A 14943-nucleotide genomic window follows, 5' to 3' on the forward strand; every position below is an offset into this window, starting at 1 on the left:
TGAAGCAGTTCTAAACAAAGCGATACCAGATGTTGATCTCAACGTCGGAATTCGCGGATGCGTGAAAAAGAAAAATAAGCTTCAACTTGGGGCAGTATATGTTCCTTTGAAACTGTTGTGAACAAAATACCTACCAGATGTCGATTACAATGTACACTGATCTGTCGAGGAAGGTGCTAGGAAATTGCTAATCGTTATCTCTTGTATTCTAAAATCGTTCAGAACAATATCGAAGGTAACAGTAGTTCAAATATGTAGACATAGAAAAGAAAGTTACCTGATGACAGAGATTCTCCAAGAACTATATATTTCAATCCTAGGTATAAATTTTGCATCATTGTAGAATACAGTGTGTTCGGTCACCCCTGGGAAAAATTTTAATGGGGGATTCTAGAGTGCAAAATAAGACGAAAATCAAGAATACCAATTTGTTGATTGAGGCTTTGTTAAAAAGTTATTAACGTTTATAGTTGCGTCTGTAGAACAGTTACGTACGCGTGACAGTGGTTCTCACTCAGCATCAGAAACTCTACTTAGTGACGTATCGACAGCTTTACAGTCTTGTGAATGAGAATCACTATCGCGCGCACGCAGCTGTTCTACAGGCTGAACTTTAAACGTTAATAACTTTTTAACGAAGGCTCAATCAACAAATTGGTATTCTTGATTTTCGTCTTATTTTGCCCTCTAGAATCTTCCATTAAAATTTTTCCCAGGGGTGGTCGAACACTCTGTATACGACACGAATTTTCACTGAGTTAAACAAAATTAATTCTCAAGATTACATATTAAAGAAATTAAATCTGTAAAAATAAGGTCTATGACAAATTGTAGGTATACTAGTTCCCAATTTTCTACAAATAAAGTTTCATTTTCGTGGACAATTTGAGGGGTTTAGTATAGCTCTTAACTTGTTGAAGATTTACTCATGAACCCGAGAATTGCAATTCTCGCCTTCTTATTAGCTTTCCCAACCTACATTCTTTTAGTACCAAAATATCCTCGAGTCGACTTTTCCAGCCTTATCGTTCCATAACATTAATTTTAGTCGTTTTTTCTCAGGCTAAAATTAATTTTAAGAACGTTAACGAGGGATCACTGTATTTTGTCACTATACGCAACAGGAAAGAATGCGAGTCGAGAAAGCGAATAGAAACGCGAGAATTTGCGACTAGAATAAGCAAGATTGTGTTATAAAAGTAATTTCTATTTATATTTGATCGTTTCTGCTGTCGCTTATAGGTGAATTTATCTTCTAATTATGTTCTTATTTTAACATCAGTCCCATTTCGCTCGAAATAAATGCCATTCTGAGTAATGCGAGCCGTATATGCAGACCGTGCGTCCAGATAAGACACTGTAATAGCGAAACTACGAAATAGTTCTACTTCCGTCTGTAAATGATATTGCTCCAATGGAAACACCTGAAAATCTGTTCAGGTTGCAGTATATTATAGAAGCTCCGTAAAAGCGCGTTGATGTGGCGCGTGCTGCTTTCTAATCGTTCGCGAGTATTACGCGCAAATGATCAATTATCAATTATTACCGTGTTACGCGCATGTTACTCGTAGGCTGGTTCGCATATTTAGTACCTGGTGGTTGCTTTGTCTCACTGGAGACAGGTGAGATATCTAGAACTGGTTAGCGTAACTTTCTGTCGAAGATCACACCTCAGAGTTCACGCGGTTTGCGAGAGAGAAATGGAATCGCGTTTTCTTCCATTTTCTCGATATAAATTCTCTCGTATACGCGTTTATAAATATCGTGCAAGATTAATCGTTTCGGAATTAATCGATTCTCTTTCGCTCGCGAAGAGAAAGGTGTGATATTTCAACATTCGTCAAGCGACAACTTTATGAAATTAGAAATTGTTTTTTATACGGATCAGCACCGATAGCGGTATCTGCAATTGCAATAAATTCGATAAGCGTATTACTTTCCATCGTAAAGTGAAATAGCAATAAATTCCACCGAAGACTTTGATCGGAAGTTTTAGAAACGTGCTACGAATTTCAACTTCCTCCACTCGATCGGTTCACTTCGTAAATAAAAATTTTTCGCGCGTCTTAAATTACTTTAAACGCAAAGAAATTTACGAACCAACAACATACAAGTATACAAATTTTTGAAACGTTAATTGTATTTGTAAATTCAAAGAATTTATTCGAGTATTATTATCATTCGAAAAACAGTAAAAATCGTACAAAAAATTAATTTCAAAATCACATTGGACAGTTAAGCGGAGTCGTGTTGGATTCATTGCAAACGCTAAATCGTTAAATAAGCCGTAGCAAATGTCAAACAGATCGCTAATGATCGCAGACAGCTATTGGTACTGTAAATACGACGAAAAAGAAAATACTTTTAAACGTTTATATTCCTCGTGCACGGTAATGAAGCCATTTGCCCGATGACGGAACGCGATTCTAAAGGAACAACACGAGGAAACGGAGTCAGAAACGCCGTGGTCTACTAGCAAGGTGAACGCACGTAACTAATTAACGCTGGCACCTATATTCCCGACCCCCGGTGTACTTCTAGCAGATACTACAAATTACACGGTCCGATACTGGCAAGAAAGCCGGAACCCATGAAAGTCTAGGCGAAGCCCGCGTGCCTCTAACAGGAACGAATGCGCCACGATCCGCTCTTGACCGTAACGCTTTCTTTTATTAGTTATATTCCCTGTAAAATATTCTCATGCCTCGCGTTGACGTGAATTGAAAATACGAATGAACCCCGCGTAAACGCAACACGGCCACTGTCTGACTTTCACTGTCCACTTTTCTTCGCACGATGTGCCTGAGAATTCGCGAAATTTCATTCCACGCCCGCGCGGACCGAGTTTTTCCACCTCCGCGTGGAGAATTTGCTCGTTCGTTAGACTCCTGTTACTGGGGATACAGCGGTCGGGGTTGTTTTATTCGAACGTGGAAGAAAGTAAACGACTCTCTGCGAATAACACGGCTCTCGTCGCCCAGCGCTATCAAACTACAACTTTGTAGTAATAATTCGTTATTTAGTAACGTGAAATTCGAACAATAACACTCTGATAGTGTCGTACGAGATGTTAAACTACGACTTTGTACTAAATAATTTTCCTCGCTGTTTAGTTGCGTGAAATACAAATAACATCGAATAGTTCTTTTATTTACCGCAGATTTATTTTTGACCTCACGATTTGAAAAATTATTCTTATTTTTGGGCTTACCGGTACTAATTATTGTAGTTTGCGTAGGATGACTTTAGTTTTATCTGTATCCTACACAGTCCTAGAAAGATGACGTATCGCTTTTAAGAGCAAAATTTATTTATTTATCACACGGGTAAAAACTCATTATTGTAGAAGAGTTCAAGAGTTCAAGTAGAGGTGCTTGCAGATAAACAGTATACAGGGTGTTCGGCCACCCCTGGGAAAAATTTTAATAGAGGATTTTAGAGGCCAAAATAAGACGAAAATCAAGAATATCAATTTGTTGATGGAGGCTTCGTTAAAAAGTTATTAACAATTAGATTAAAAAATTTCAAATCGTTCTGCAAAAATTATTTTCGGTTGCGGGGGTCAATTACAATCATTTTTGGTGAATACACATACTTCCGAAATCCTACTCACTTTCGAGAAAAAAATTCGAGTAAGTGCTGAAAGTTTTGGGTAAAAAAAAAAGACTTTCGAATCGTCTTGGAAAAATTATTTTTAGTTGCAGGGATCAATTGCAAGCATTTTCGGTCAATAGACGTACCCCCGAAATCCTACTCAGTTTCGAGAAAAAAATTCCTAACCGAAAATATAATTTCTGGCCAGAAATGTCTGCCCGAATTTTCATGCGAATCTTTAAAACGTCATAACTCCTGAACGGATTGGACGATTTTAATGCTTAAAAAAGCAAACTACGCGTATTTTGATGGAGAATATGTACAAATCGCAAAAATATTCGAAAAGTTGGTCCTTCACCCCGCAAAATGAGAAAAACCCCATAAAAATGGTCCAATTTTCAAACAGCCATAACTCCTACAATAGTGAATATATTTCAATGAAACTTTTTTCTGAAGTAGAGCTCATGGGTACCTACAAAAAAGTATTAGACAACTTTTCTGTAGGGCGTCAAACAAAATTACTAAAAATGAAAAACGAATTTTTAAGAAAAATCGACAGGGGGTAGGTGTCTAAATTTTTCGGGGAAAATGAAAAGTTTCAAATCATTCTGGAAAAATTATTTTTGGTTGCAGGGGTCAATTCCAATCATTTTTGGTCTATAGACATACCCTCGAATTCCTACCTACTTTCTAGAAAAAAATTCGAGGTGTGAAATTTTTCGACGGCAAAAAAAAAATTTCAAATCGTTTTGGAAAAATTATTTTCGGTTGCGGGGGTCAATTACAATCATTTTTAGTGAATAGACATATCACCGAAATCGTGAGCATTTTCGAGAAAAAAATTCAGTAAGGTCGGAACTTTAAACGTTAATAATTGTTTAACGAAGCCTTCATCAACAAATTGGTATTCTTGATTTTCGTCTCATTTTAGCCTCTAGAATCCCCCATTAAAATTTTTCCCAGGGGTGGCCGAACACCCTGTATATTATAGAAGTGCACATACATACGCGAGACTTATAATTTAATTATAAATCTAAGTTTTTGAACGAGGAAATTACAAGTCTTTAGTAAACTATCACTTTTGAACCGTTACTAGTATCAAGATAATCGAGTCTTGGAAGGGTAAACACTGTAATTTCTAAGTTAAGAATACAGTGTCTATTGTATTCTAGGCGTGCCAGAATCGAAAGAGGTTGGTTGTCGATTTTCTGAACAAATACTATTGAGTACTTTAGAGAAACGCGTGTCATTGAGACTTCTCTGTCAAGCCCACGCCATAACCCACGTTCCTTGAAACTCGTTCTTCTCGTTAACAAAGCTTTGTACAAAAAATTGTATATTTTCAATTTATTTTCGCTCTTAGAGACAACTATCATAATATAAATCCAAACCTTTTAAAGACTGCTTCACAAATTCCATTTAGAATACAGTTTGAAATAAACGTGTCGCCATTTTTCTCCGAAGTCAGACTAGGAACATTTTTTATCCCATTCGTTTCGGATTCTATTCTCTGAAAATTCTATTTCTCCGAAACAATTCCTACGTAACAACGTCCAAGATTTATGAACCGTGAAATTACACAGCGAATAGGGAATCCAAGAATAAAGGAAACAGCAACAATTTGGCGATCCTAAAGATAGCGAAATCCGCGTGCCACGAATCATACTATTCTATGTCATTGTTGTCGAGATTCGGTTAGATCTAGAATGAAGCACTTTTTTATGCACGCAAATTTCAAGAAGACTAGTGAAAGTGAAAAGCCCGGTTACATAGGAACGTATCTTTCAAGTTTATGTTTTACTATACAAAATTTCTTCCGTATCTATGGTACAATCTCGTTAAATTTTCGCTCCTACAAGATTTCGTTATTACTGTATTCTTTTCACTAAAATTCTTTCTTTATCTAGATCTATCCCGAATAATATAATTTTTAATCCATTTCCTACAAGAAGTTAGTTTTTTAAATAAAACATTTTAAAGAACACTTGTATAACTGAAATTGATTTATTCAATTAATTTACGAGTTTTATCTACTTTATTTTAATGCGTGTAAAAATTATATTTTCGTTGCAAACCTCGGTCGAACAGATTTATAAAAATTTTCCTATTAAGTTACTCTTTATTACATTTTATTTTTCCCATAAATCGTTTCGATTATAATTGTTATTTTATCCGTTATTTACGCGTTGCTGGATCTAGAACAAAAACTGTCCAGCTTCATTCCAATCTAAAGAAAGGTTTCCCTTTCGCGGCCAGTAAATCAAAGCGTCTCGCTAAAAGCTTCCACGCAACGTACGGCAATTATCCTAATTAAAGACACGCATGTCCGGCCTGGTGGACGGAAAAATTCGCGAAAATTACCGGGGATCGCGGCGTATTCATTGGCCGTAATGGATGAGACGAGGAAGCGGAAATGCTACGTAAAAACTGCACGTGAGAATCGGTATCCAGTAACGAGACTTTTGGCACGGAACCTCTTACGTAAAAGCGGCGGTTGTTTGCCAGCGAAACGAAAGTCGTGTCGCAATCTCCGCTTCCGAGATCGTCTGCCTCGCTCTCGCGATCCATCGATCTCCCGACCGATCTCGAATTTAAGTTCTCGTGCACGGCCGTAGAAACGAGCGCCGGAAGAACTCGCGTCGGTCGAGTGCGGGCATTGAAATCACCCAGGAAGTCGTGCATCGCGTGATACGAACACGCGTTTGCCAGAAAATCTACTCTTCGTTCGGTTACGTTCGCGGTTACTCAAATATCAGGACCGTAAATCAACTTCACGAATTGGGGTTTGCGATCTCTTCCGAGAAAAACGGACATTTTTTATTTTTATTAACCTTTCGATCGCTACTTTCTAACCTTTCAATAGCTGTCCATACGTTTAGTCACTGGGAGCTCTTAGGAAATATATAAATATACAATTTATTTGTTAAATTATTATCAAATGGTTTTGTATTTGCGAAAAAATTTATTTTTAAATATTGTCATTCGAAATATTTAATTTTGAGTTTTTCTATTATATACGAATTTAAATACAGTTTTTTCCCAACACATAGGATTTGGATCGAATTAAATATGCAATTTATTTATATAGATAAATTCAATAAAATATATGCAATATGTCCTGTAATAGAAAAATACTTTCCGTAACATTTTTCTTTTAAATTTTCAATTATTTTAATTCGATTTAACGAAGAGGGTGGCGAAAACGACAAAGCAGGTAATTGGAAGAGATTTTTATTTATACCTGAAACACAGTCTGGCATAAAACTAAATGTTTTTGCGACGGATGGCACGGTTACATTATTGTACGATTTTTGGTTGACCACGTTGGCAATCATCGCTGCAACGAATGTAGAAGTATTTACAAGTCGTTATATCGGCTAAAGAAATTAAATAGAGACGCAGTAATAAATATAGGATACAAAGTTGTAGAAGGTTCAAGGTATTATAAATATTAATGCAGTTATTCTTAGTCGACTGAGGTCGATCTTCGGAGTTTGACACGTGGTATAATGTTTGTTCGCTGAACTATTAAATTACTATTTTAGCCACGTTACAGTATTCACCGCAAACGCGTGAAATCTATCATTTTCCCTATTTCCAAAAGCAAATTGAAATTTCTTCGAACAAATTCACGCGCACCATTCTAAATTATAATTTTCCAATTCGTACGACCAGTGTCGTACCCACGGATCTAGAAAGCTAACACACCTCGCGCCAAACGGTTCACCAGCCTCGTATCGGGAGAATACTTTCATCTTGATCCATTAACAATGCGTTACGATCTCTCATCGACCTCCCACGTATCGTTTCCTCTTCATTTGCCAGTCCTGCTTGATAATGTCGCTCGCCTTTTCGCCGATCATGATCGTAGGAGCGTTCGGATTTCCGCTGACGATCACGGGCATGATCGATGCGTCTGCCACCCTCAGTCCTTTCACCCCGTAAACTCTCAATCTCGGATCTACGACCGCCGTTGGATCGTTCCTTGGTCCCATTTTGCAGGTTCCGGTCGGATGGTAGATCGTGAAAGTGAAATGTCGAATCGCGCACTCCCAGTACTCGTAAGTGTCGAACGGATAACGATGGCAGCCAGGCATGCGAATAGTGTGAGGCCTGGAACCGAACCTTTGAAAAGCCGTGGTATTGGACAACTGCAAAGCTATCCTTATCCCCTCCACCAAAATATCCATGTCTTCTTTGTGCGTGAAATAATTAGGATTAATGTCAGGATAAACTAGAGGATTCCTGCTCTTCAGTCTCACCCATCCTGAGCTTCTGGGTCTCAACAGAAGCGGCAGAATTGACCAGGTCTCCGCGTGATTCAACGGTTTATACATAGTGTTGTACACCCTGTCCCTCAATCCGGTAATTTTCTTGATCTGGTCGCCGCCGTCGGAATTTATCGAGCTGGGTGCGAAATGAAACTGAATGTCGGGGTAGTCCTCGAATTCATCCGCGTATTTCGAGTTTACGAACGCCAAACCCTCTACTCCGGGACTGGTCATCGGGCCCCTCTCGTTCAGCACGTACTCGATCATCACTGGCATGGTCTGGAAACGGTCCTTCTTCAGGCTGATGGGTTCGTTGACGATGAACGTCAGCCCACCGAGGCCCACATGGTCCTGAAGATTGTCGCCTACCCTTAGGTCCGACATCACCGGTATATTGAACTCTGCTAAGTGTTCTTTAGGCCCGATCCCCGACAGCATCAGCAGCTGGGGCGAATTGATCGCCCCCGCCGATAAAACGACCTCCCGCCTGACTCTCACGATCTGCTGGCGGCCATCGCGAAGTATCTCGACCCCCATCGCTCTCTTGTCGTTGTTGAACAACACCCTCAGAACTTGCGAGTTCATCGCTATGTGGAGGTTCTCCCTGTTCTTGACCGGCCTCAAGAAGGCCTTCGCCGTCGAGCAACGACTACCTCGGCGTATCGTCGCCTGCGTTAGCATGAAACCCGTCTGTTTCTCCCCGTTTATGTCGCGAATCTCGTAACCCAGCTCCTGGCCAGCCTGCAGGAACGCGAGCGACAATGGCGTCCTCCATGGCGCTTCTTGTACGGTTAGATAGCCTCCTGTTCCGTGATACGGCGTCCTTGCTAAATAAGGATTACGGTTGTCTTCGGATTTCAGGAAGTACGGGAGAACCTCTTCGTAGCTCCATCCTTCGTTACCTAGCCTCGCCCAGTTGTCGTAATCGTGGCTGAAATTGTTGAGAACATCAGAGATATGATTTACATAGTTCGGTTGTAATAATCTAATCTTATTCTTAGTCCTTATATATTATATATATTAAATAGTTGAGTGATTTACTAATGATACTAAACATGTTGATTCCAACGACCTGAAAGTTTATTAGTTATTGAATGTTCTACAGCAAATACTTAAATTGCAATTATTAGAACGTTCGAGTTATAATACGATTGACGCCTTCGTAGGCGCGAGATTGCCACTTACGAGAGCGTCGGGTTGCCTATTGCCAGGGACGCTTCAATTGGAAGCACAGAGAGGAATGTAATAATTTAATAATTTAAATATTCTGAGCTTAGAATTGTTCATTCGTTTATACGAGTATAAATTAATGAATTTAGTTTTAAGACTAACAAGATATATAATATCTTTGAAACTAAGAAAGACAATTACTTTTCATTTGAAAACATTCTTGTGAATCAAAAAACGATTTGATTTAACTCTAATCGTACCAGGATGTGACTTTAGATCGCATACCTGTTGTCTATAAATAAATTTATATAGTAATAATATGATATGTTTTTATAACATAATAATACACAAACGGTTATTAATTTATAAATTTATTAATAGACTCTACAATTACTTGGTAGGTGACTCAAAGTTATGCCTCGGTAGGATTAAAATTAAACTATAATCGTTTAATGCTCTGGAGAGTCCCATGTATAATTTAGTTTGCTTGCAGAAAGATTTCTCTTATATAACGGTATTAAATTAGGATTTAAATTGATCTCGAATTACCGATTACCCCGGACATAAATCATAGCGTTCAACACGCTGCTGCCACCAAGAACTTTTCCACGCGGCCAGTTGCACCTGTCGCCGATCATGGCAAGGCAATAAGCGGACACGGTCGGTGGTGAAGTTTGGTATTTCCAGTCGAATTCGGAAAGTTGGGTGTATCCGGCCAACAGAGGTACGTCCGAGATTTCATTTTCGTCGCTGCCTGCTTCTAAAAGTAGCACCGTCCAATTTGACACTTCTGACAGCCTCGATGCAATTACTGCACCCGCGCTACCACCTCCGACTACTATAAAATCGTACGTTCGCAGCAGCTGCAACATAGAATATAGCAATATTCTCATAACTCATCCTACAAAACCACCAAACATTTTTCGAAATAGTTGCATATTTAAAACAGAAAAAATTATAAAGTGTAGATGTTACGAGTAGACCTTACACCTTACGAACTTTCGTGACCCACTCTGACTGTCATACCGACCTGAAAATTCGGAGTTTTAGCGTTTTAAAAGTATTAAACAACATCAACAAATTCGAGTAGGTACTGAAATTTTTCGGCGAAATTGAAAAGTTTCAAATCATTATAAAAAAATTATTTTTGGTTGCAAGAGTCAATTACAATCATTTTTGGTCAATAGACATAACCTTGAATTCCTAACCATTTTCGAGAAAAAAATTTCTTACCGAAAATCTAATGTGAGGTCAGAAATGTTTCCCTGAAATTTCATGCAAATCTTTAAAACGCCATAACTTCTGAACGGATTGGACGATTTTAATGTTTAAAAAAGCAAACTACGCGTATTTTGATGGAGAATATGTAGAAATTCTAAAAATATTGGAAAAGTTGATCCTTGACCTTGCAAAATGAGAAAAACCCCCTAAAACTGGTCCAATTTTCAAACGACTATAACTCCTACAGTAGTGAATATATTTCAATGAAACTTTTTTCTGAAGTAGAGCTCATGGGTACCTACAAAAAAGTATTAAACAACTTTTCTATAAGACGTCAAACAAAATTACTAAAAATGAAAAACGAATTTTTAAGAAAAATTGACAGGGGGGTAGGTGCCTAAATTTTTCAACGAAAAAAAAAATTTTTAATTAATTCTGAAAAAATTATTTTTGGTTGCGGGGGTCAATTACAATCATTTTTGGTCATTAGACATACCCTCGAAATCCTATCCACTTGCGAGAAAAAAATTCGGGAAGGTGTGAAACTTTTCGACGGAAAAAAAAAATTTTAATTAATTCTGAAAAAATTATTTTCGGTTGCAGGGGTTAATTACAATCATTTTTGGTGAATAGGCATACCCCCGAAATCCTATCCACTTGCGAGAAAAAAATTCCTTACCGAAAATATAATTTCAGACCCAGAAATGTCACTCCAAAATTTCGTGCATATCTTTAAAACGTCATAACTTCTGAACGGATTGGACGATTTTAATGTTTAAAAAAGCAAATTACGCGTATTTTGATGGAGAATATGTAGAAATTCTAAAAATATTGGAAAAGTTGATCCTTGACCTTGCAAAATGAGAAAAACCCCCTAAAACTGGTCCAATTTTCAAACGACTATAACTTCTACAGTAGTGAATATATTTCAATGAAACTTTTTTCTGAAGTAGAGCTCATGGGTACCTACAAAAAAGTATTAAACAACTTTTCTATAGGGCGTCAAACAAAATTACTAAAAATGAAAAACGAATTTTTAAGAAAAATCGACAGAGGGTAGGTGCCTAAATTTTTCGACGAAAAAAAAAATTTTTAATTAATTCTGAAAAAATTATTTTCGGTTGCAGGTTTTAATTACAATCGTTTTTGGTGAATATACATACCCTTGAAATTCTAACCATTTTCGAGAAAAAAATTCGAGAATATGTGAAATTTTTCCACAAAATTAAAAAATTTCAAATCGTTTAAAAAAAATTATTTTTGCCTGCAGGGATCAAATACTATCATTTTTGGTGAATAGACATACCCCCGAAATTCTAAACATTTTCGAGAAAAAAATTCCTTACCGAAAATATAATTTGTGGTCAGAAATGGTTCTCCGAAATTTGATAACTTCTGGACAGATTGGAGGATTTTAATGCCCCAAAATGGAAACAACACATATGTACAGCTTCTATTCCGTTAAAAAACAATGAAATTTCTGTAATTTTATTCTCTGTCTCACTTCCTCTTGAATTCATTTCTGTAACCTGTTGGTAATGTTGCGAGTGACACGAGAATGGTAATGGGTCTCGTGACTCCAGAAAAATGGGTCGAAAAAATACAGTGGGTGAGAGGTCTACTCGTATATCTCGTCTGTGGCGTAAGTTGTACAAAATTCGGTACTACGAACGATCTATAATCTGTTGTATCGACTGTGAGTAACAGTTGGGATTCTTGGAAGGATAGTGAATCAGATCATACCTTTCGTTAATGTGTATTTGATTCTTGTTCTGAGAGCAAGTTAGTCACAAATATCTAATTTTTTATTTTATAATCTTATTAATTCTTTTTTATACGAGTATTAAAAGCTTGTATTTCCCGATACGTTATTATGTTTTGTTCCTATTAAATAGAAATCAATTTGTACAATTAATTACTGGGAATCGTTAAAATTTGAATCAAACCTCGCGTGCATTCGTCGGATGAGACTCTGGATCCGCTTGATTGTATCGGAACACGGTCAGGCTGATCGCTAGTAGGGGGATCAAGCTGAATCCGAGGATCGATGTAGTACTGAGCAAAGTGGTCAGACCTATTGCCATTTCCATTCAATTCCATCCCGCGACAACTGCTTCCAATTGCGTGCCATTCGACAGGTGAAATATGTCGATTGAAATTATCTGAAATTCGGTAACAGCGTTCGTTCTTATAATGTTTCCAAATAGATACGTTGCAATTAATTTGTGTCTTTCTGTAGGGATTCAATCTTAAATTCACATCTCGATTAGAGGAAGACAAAACGATTTCTAAATACTATAAAAAAGATGCCCACGGTTTTTAAATTTGTCCTTTACTAAAGAATATATTTCTTTAAGGATTACGACATGGAGTCGCTTAATATTAATTAATGCTAATGTAATTTTTATGTTGACATAAATTCGAATTCGCAATGAAAATGTCAACTCGTAAATATTATACAAAACTGTCGACTTTCTCTTCAGATCAATCCTATATTACGAAATAGGAAAGCAAAGAGACGAAAGACGGACGAATGATAATAGAATCACTGTTAATACCATATTTGTACCGACCGATCGCACGAAAAACATTAGGTTCAATTAACATAACTACGGTTGTGAACGTTAAACGACTTTCGCAGTAAGCAGGTCCGGGAAAATTTTATTTCGAGCAAGGCCCAAAGATTAAATATCATAGCACGTTGATTTTCAACTCGTGAGTTTTGAGATATATTCAAAATAAAATGATTATATTCCCTGTACAAATTAGAAAAAATAATAATATGTGATAATTTTGGGAATCTTTACTATACATATATTTTTCTTAAATAATATTTAAAATTTCTTTGCTATATAATAGTGGTGGAAAATAAAAAAGTTTTGATGATTAATATATTAATAGAAACTATTTAAATTACGCATTATTTGTTACATTAAAAATTTTCTATCGCCCCCACGTATCACAAAATTCAAATTCTATATTTCGAATCTTAATTGTTTCTAAAAAACGCTCACTGAAACGAAATATTCTACACTTCTTTAGACAGTTTCATCCCTTCAAACATTATATCATCAAGATCTCCAGCGACACGATTGTGGAGTTTCCTCGTTAGATTAGCACAATTTCTGTATTCAAAGAGGCCCAGCAATCAGAATCGAGAACGTTAATTAACTATACAATGTTTATAGAAGGGCCAAAACTCACGAGCGTTAAATTCCCCACGTTTTTTCGGCGACGACGAGCACACGGAAGTCACTCGTGCAATTTTCACGGTCACTCGTTCTTCTTCAGACTTTATCCTACTTAACTGCACTTTCTCGTGGCACTCGAACTTTCCCGCGTTTCACGACCGCGTTTCCGCGATGGAGCTTGTGTCCAGGACGTGCATCGATCGACGAAAATCATTAAGCACCGACGAGTGCACGGTTCCTCGCAAATCGAGTCACCCGCGAGAGGATTCGTGAATAGTTGCGCACCGGTTGAATCCGACCGCGTTGTGGCGAGTGCAGAGAGTGAGAGAACCCGGAGAGAGGTACACCCAGGTAACTCCTTTCAATGACGGCTTCGAAAACCACGAAACGAAACCACGTCGCGACCCCGTACCACTCGTCTCTCGGTATCCGTACGCTTAACAGGTTGAGTGCTGGTGGCCGCCATCGCACAGTAGGACAGAACGCGATAGTAACAACAACAGTTATTCAAGAACCAAAAATAACATACTAAAAAGTTTTATGAAAGAAATCTTGTTAACTAAAAACTCGTTACTTCGCTCCAGGATCGTTCTAATGATTACACAATAATTACTTATGACCGAATATTTTTACGGTCGCTCGTAAAGTTGACCAGTTGCAGTTGACTACAGTTCTTGTTCGTTTTAGAAATTTGTATCTAGATAAGAATTTTATCTATAGCAATGACAGTAATTGTCCAGAGATCAAAAATAATATCTTAAAAATTTCTGTGAAAAGTCTTGTTAATTAAAAACTCGTTACTTCGCTCCAGGATCGTTCTAATGATTACACAATAATTACTTATGACCGAATATTTTTACAGTCGTTCGTAAAGTTAACCAGTTGCAGTTGACTACAGTTCTTGTTCGTTTTAGAAATTTGTACCTCGATAAGAATTTTATCTGTAGTAAGAATAATAGTTATCCAAGAACCAAAAATAACATTCTAAAAATTTCTATGAAAATAGTCTTGTTAACTAAAAACTCGTTACTTCGTTCGAAGATCGTTCTAATGATCAAAATGAAAATATAAGATTGGAAAATACACATTTTTAAACCTTTTGGTTACATAATAATCATTACTTCTGACCTAATATTTTTACAGTTGCTCGTGAAGTCGACCGGGTGCATTCGAGTACAGTTATTGCTCGTTATTTGTGCCTAGATAAGAATTTTACCCATCTTTGTTCCCCGGATATTATCTTCCTGCGTGCGAATTAAAAGTCTTTACACAACGTGTCGCAATCTTTCTCTTTGCTTTTATGGAGTGAACCAAGAAGCCACATGTTCGACAGCGTACTTTCTCTCGTCTATGGTCCGCGTGCCATTCAGGGCCTCAACTTCTCGTGGCTTTTGTGCATCCAATTCGGAGGTTTGCACCGCTTGTGTTTACCGAACAGCATTCAAATCACCGTCAATTTTCGCGTCGACCCCATTTTACCGATTACATAGCAACCG

General features: G+C 37.5%; 2 protein-coding genes across 2 annotated transcripts in view; one reads left to right on the plus strand and one right to left on the minus strand.

The window, feature by feature from the left end:
* The window catches only part of Flo2 (flotillin-2), a 148858-nt gene that overhangs the window by 26052 nt on the left and 107863 nt on the right, over positions 1 to 14943 (plus strand). The gene's annotated exons all lie outside the window — the stretch shown is intronic.
* On the minus strand, positions 6768 to 13957 carry LOC143343166 (glucose dehydrogenase [FAD, quinone]). The gene is made up of 4 exons (XM_076767768.1): positions 13461 to 13957; positions 12203 to 12418; positions 9585 to 9898; positions 6768 to 8796 (listed from the first exon to the last, which is right to left on the minus strand). Exons 2-4 carry the CDS (start codon positions 12344 to 12346, stop codon positions 7380 to 7382), a joined length of 1875 nt encoding a protein of 624 aa, XP_076623883.1. The 5' UTR covers positions 12347 to 12418; positions 13461 to 13957; the 3' UTR covers positions 6768 to 7379.

This window comes from Colletes latitarsis, chromosome 7 (genome assembly GCF_051014445.1).
Source record: "Colletes latitarsis isolate SP2378_abdomen chromosome 7, iyColLati1, whole genome shotgun sequence".
NCBI classification, from domain to species: Eukaryota; Metazoa; Arthropoda; class Insecta; order Hymenoptera; family Colletidae; genus Colletes; species Colletes latitarsis.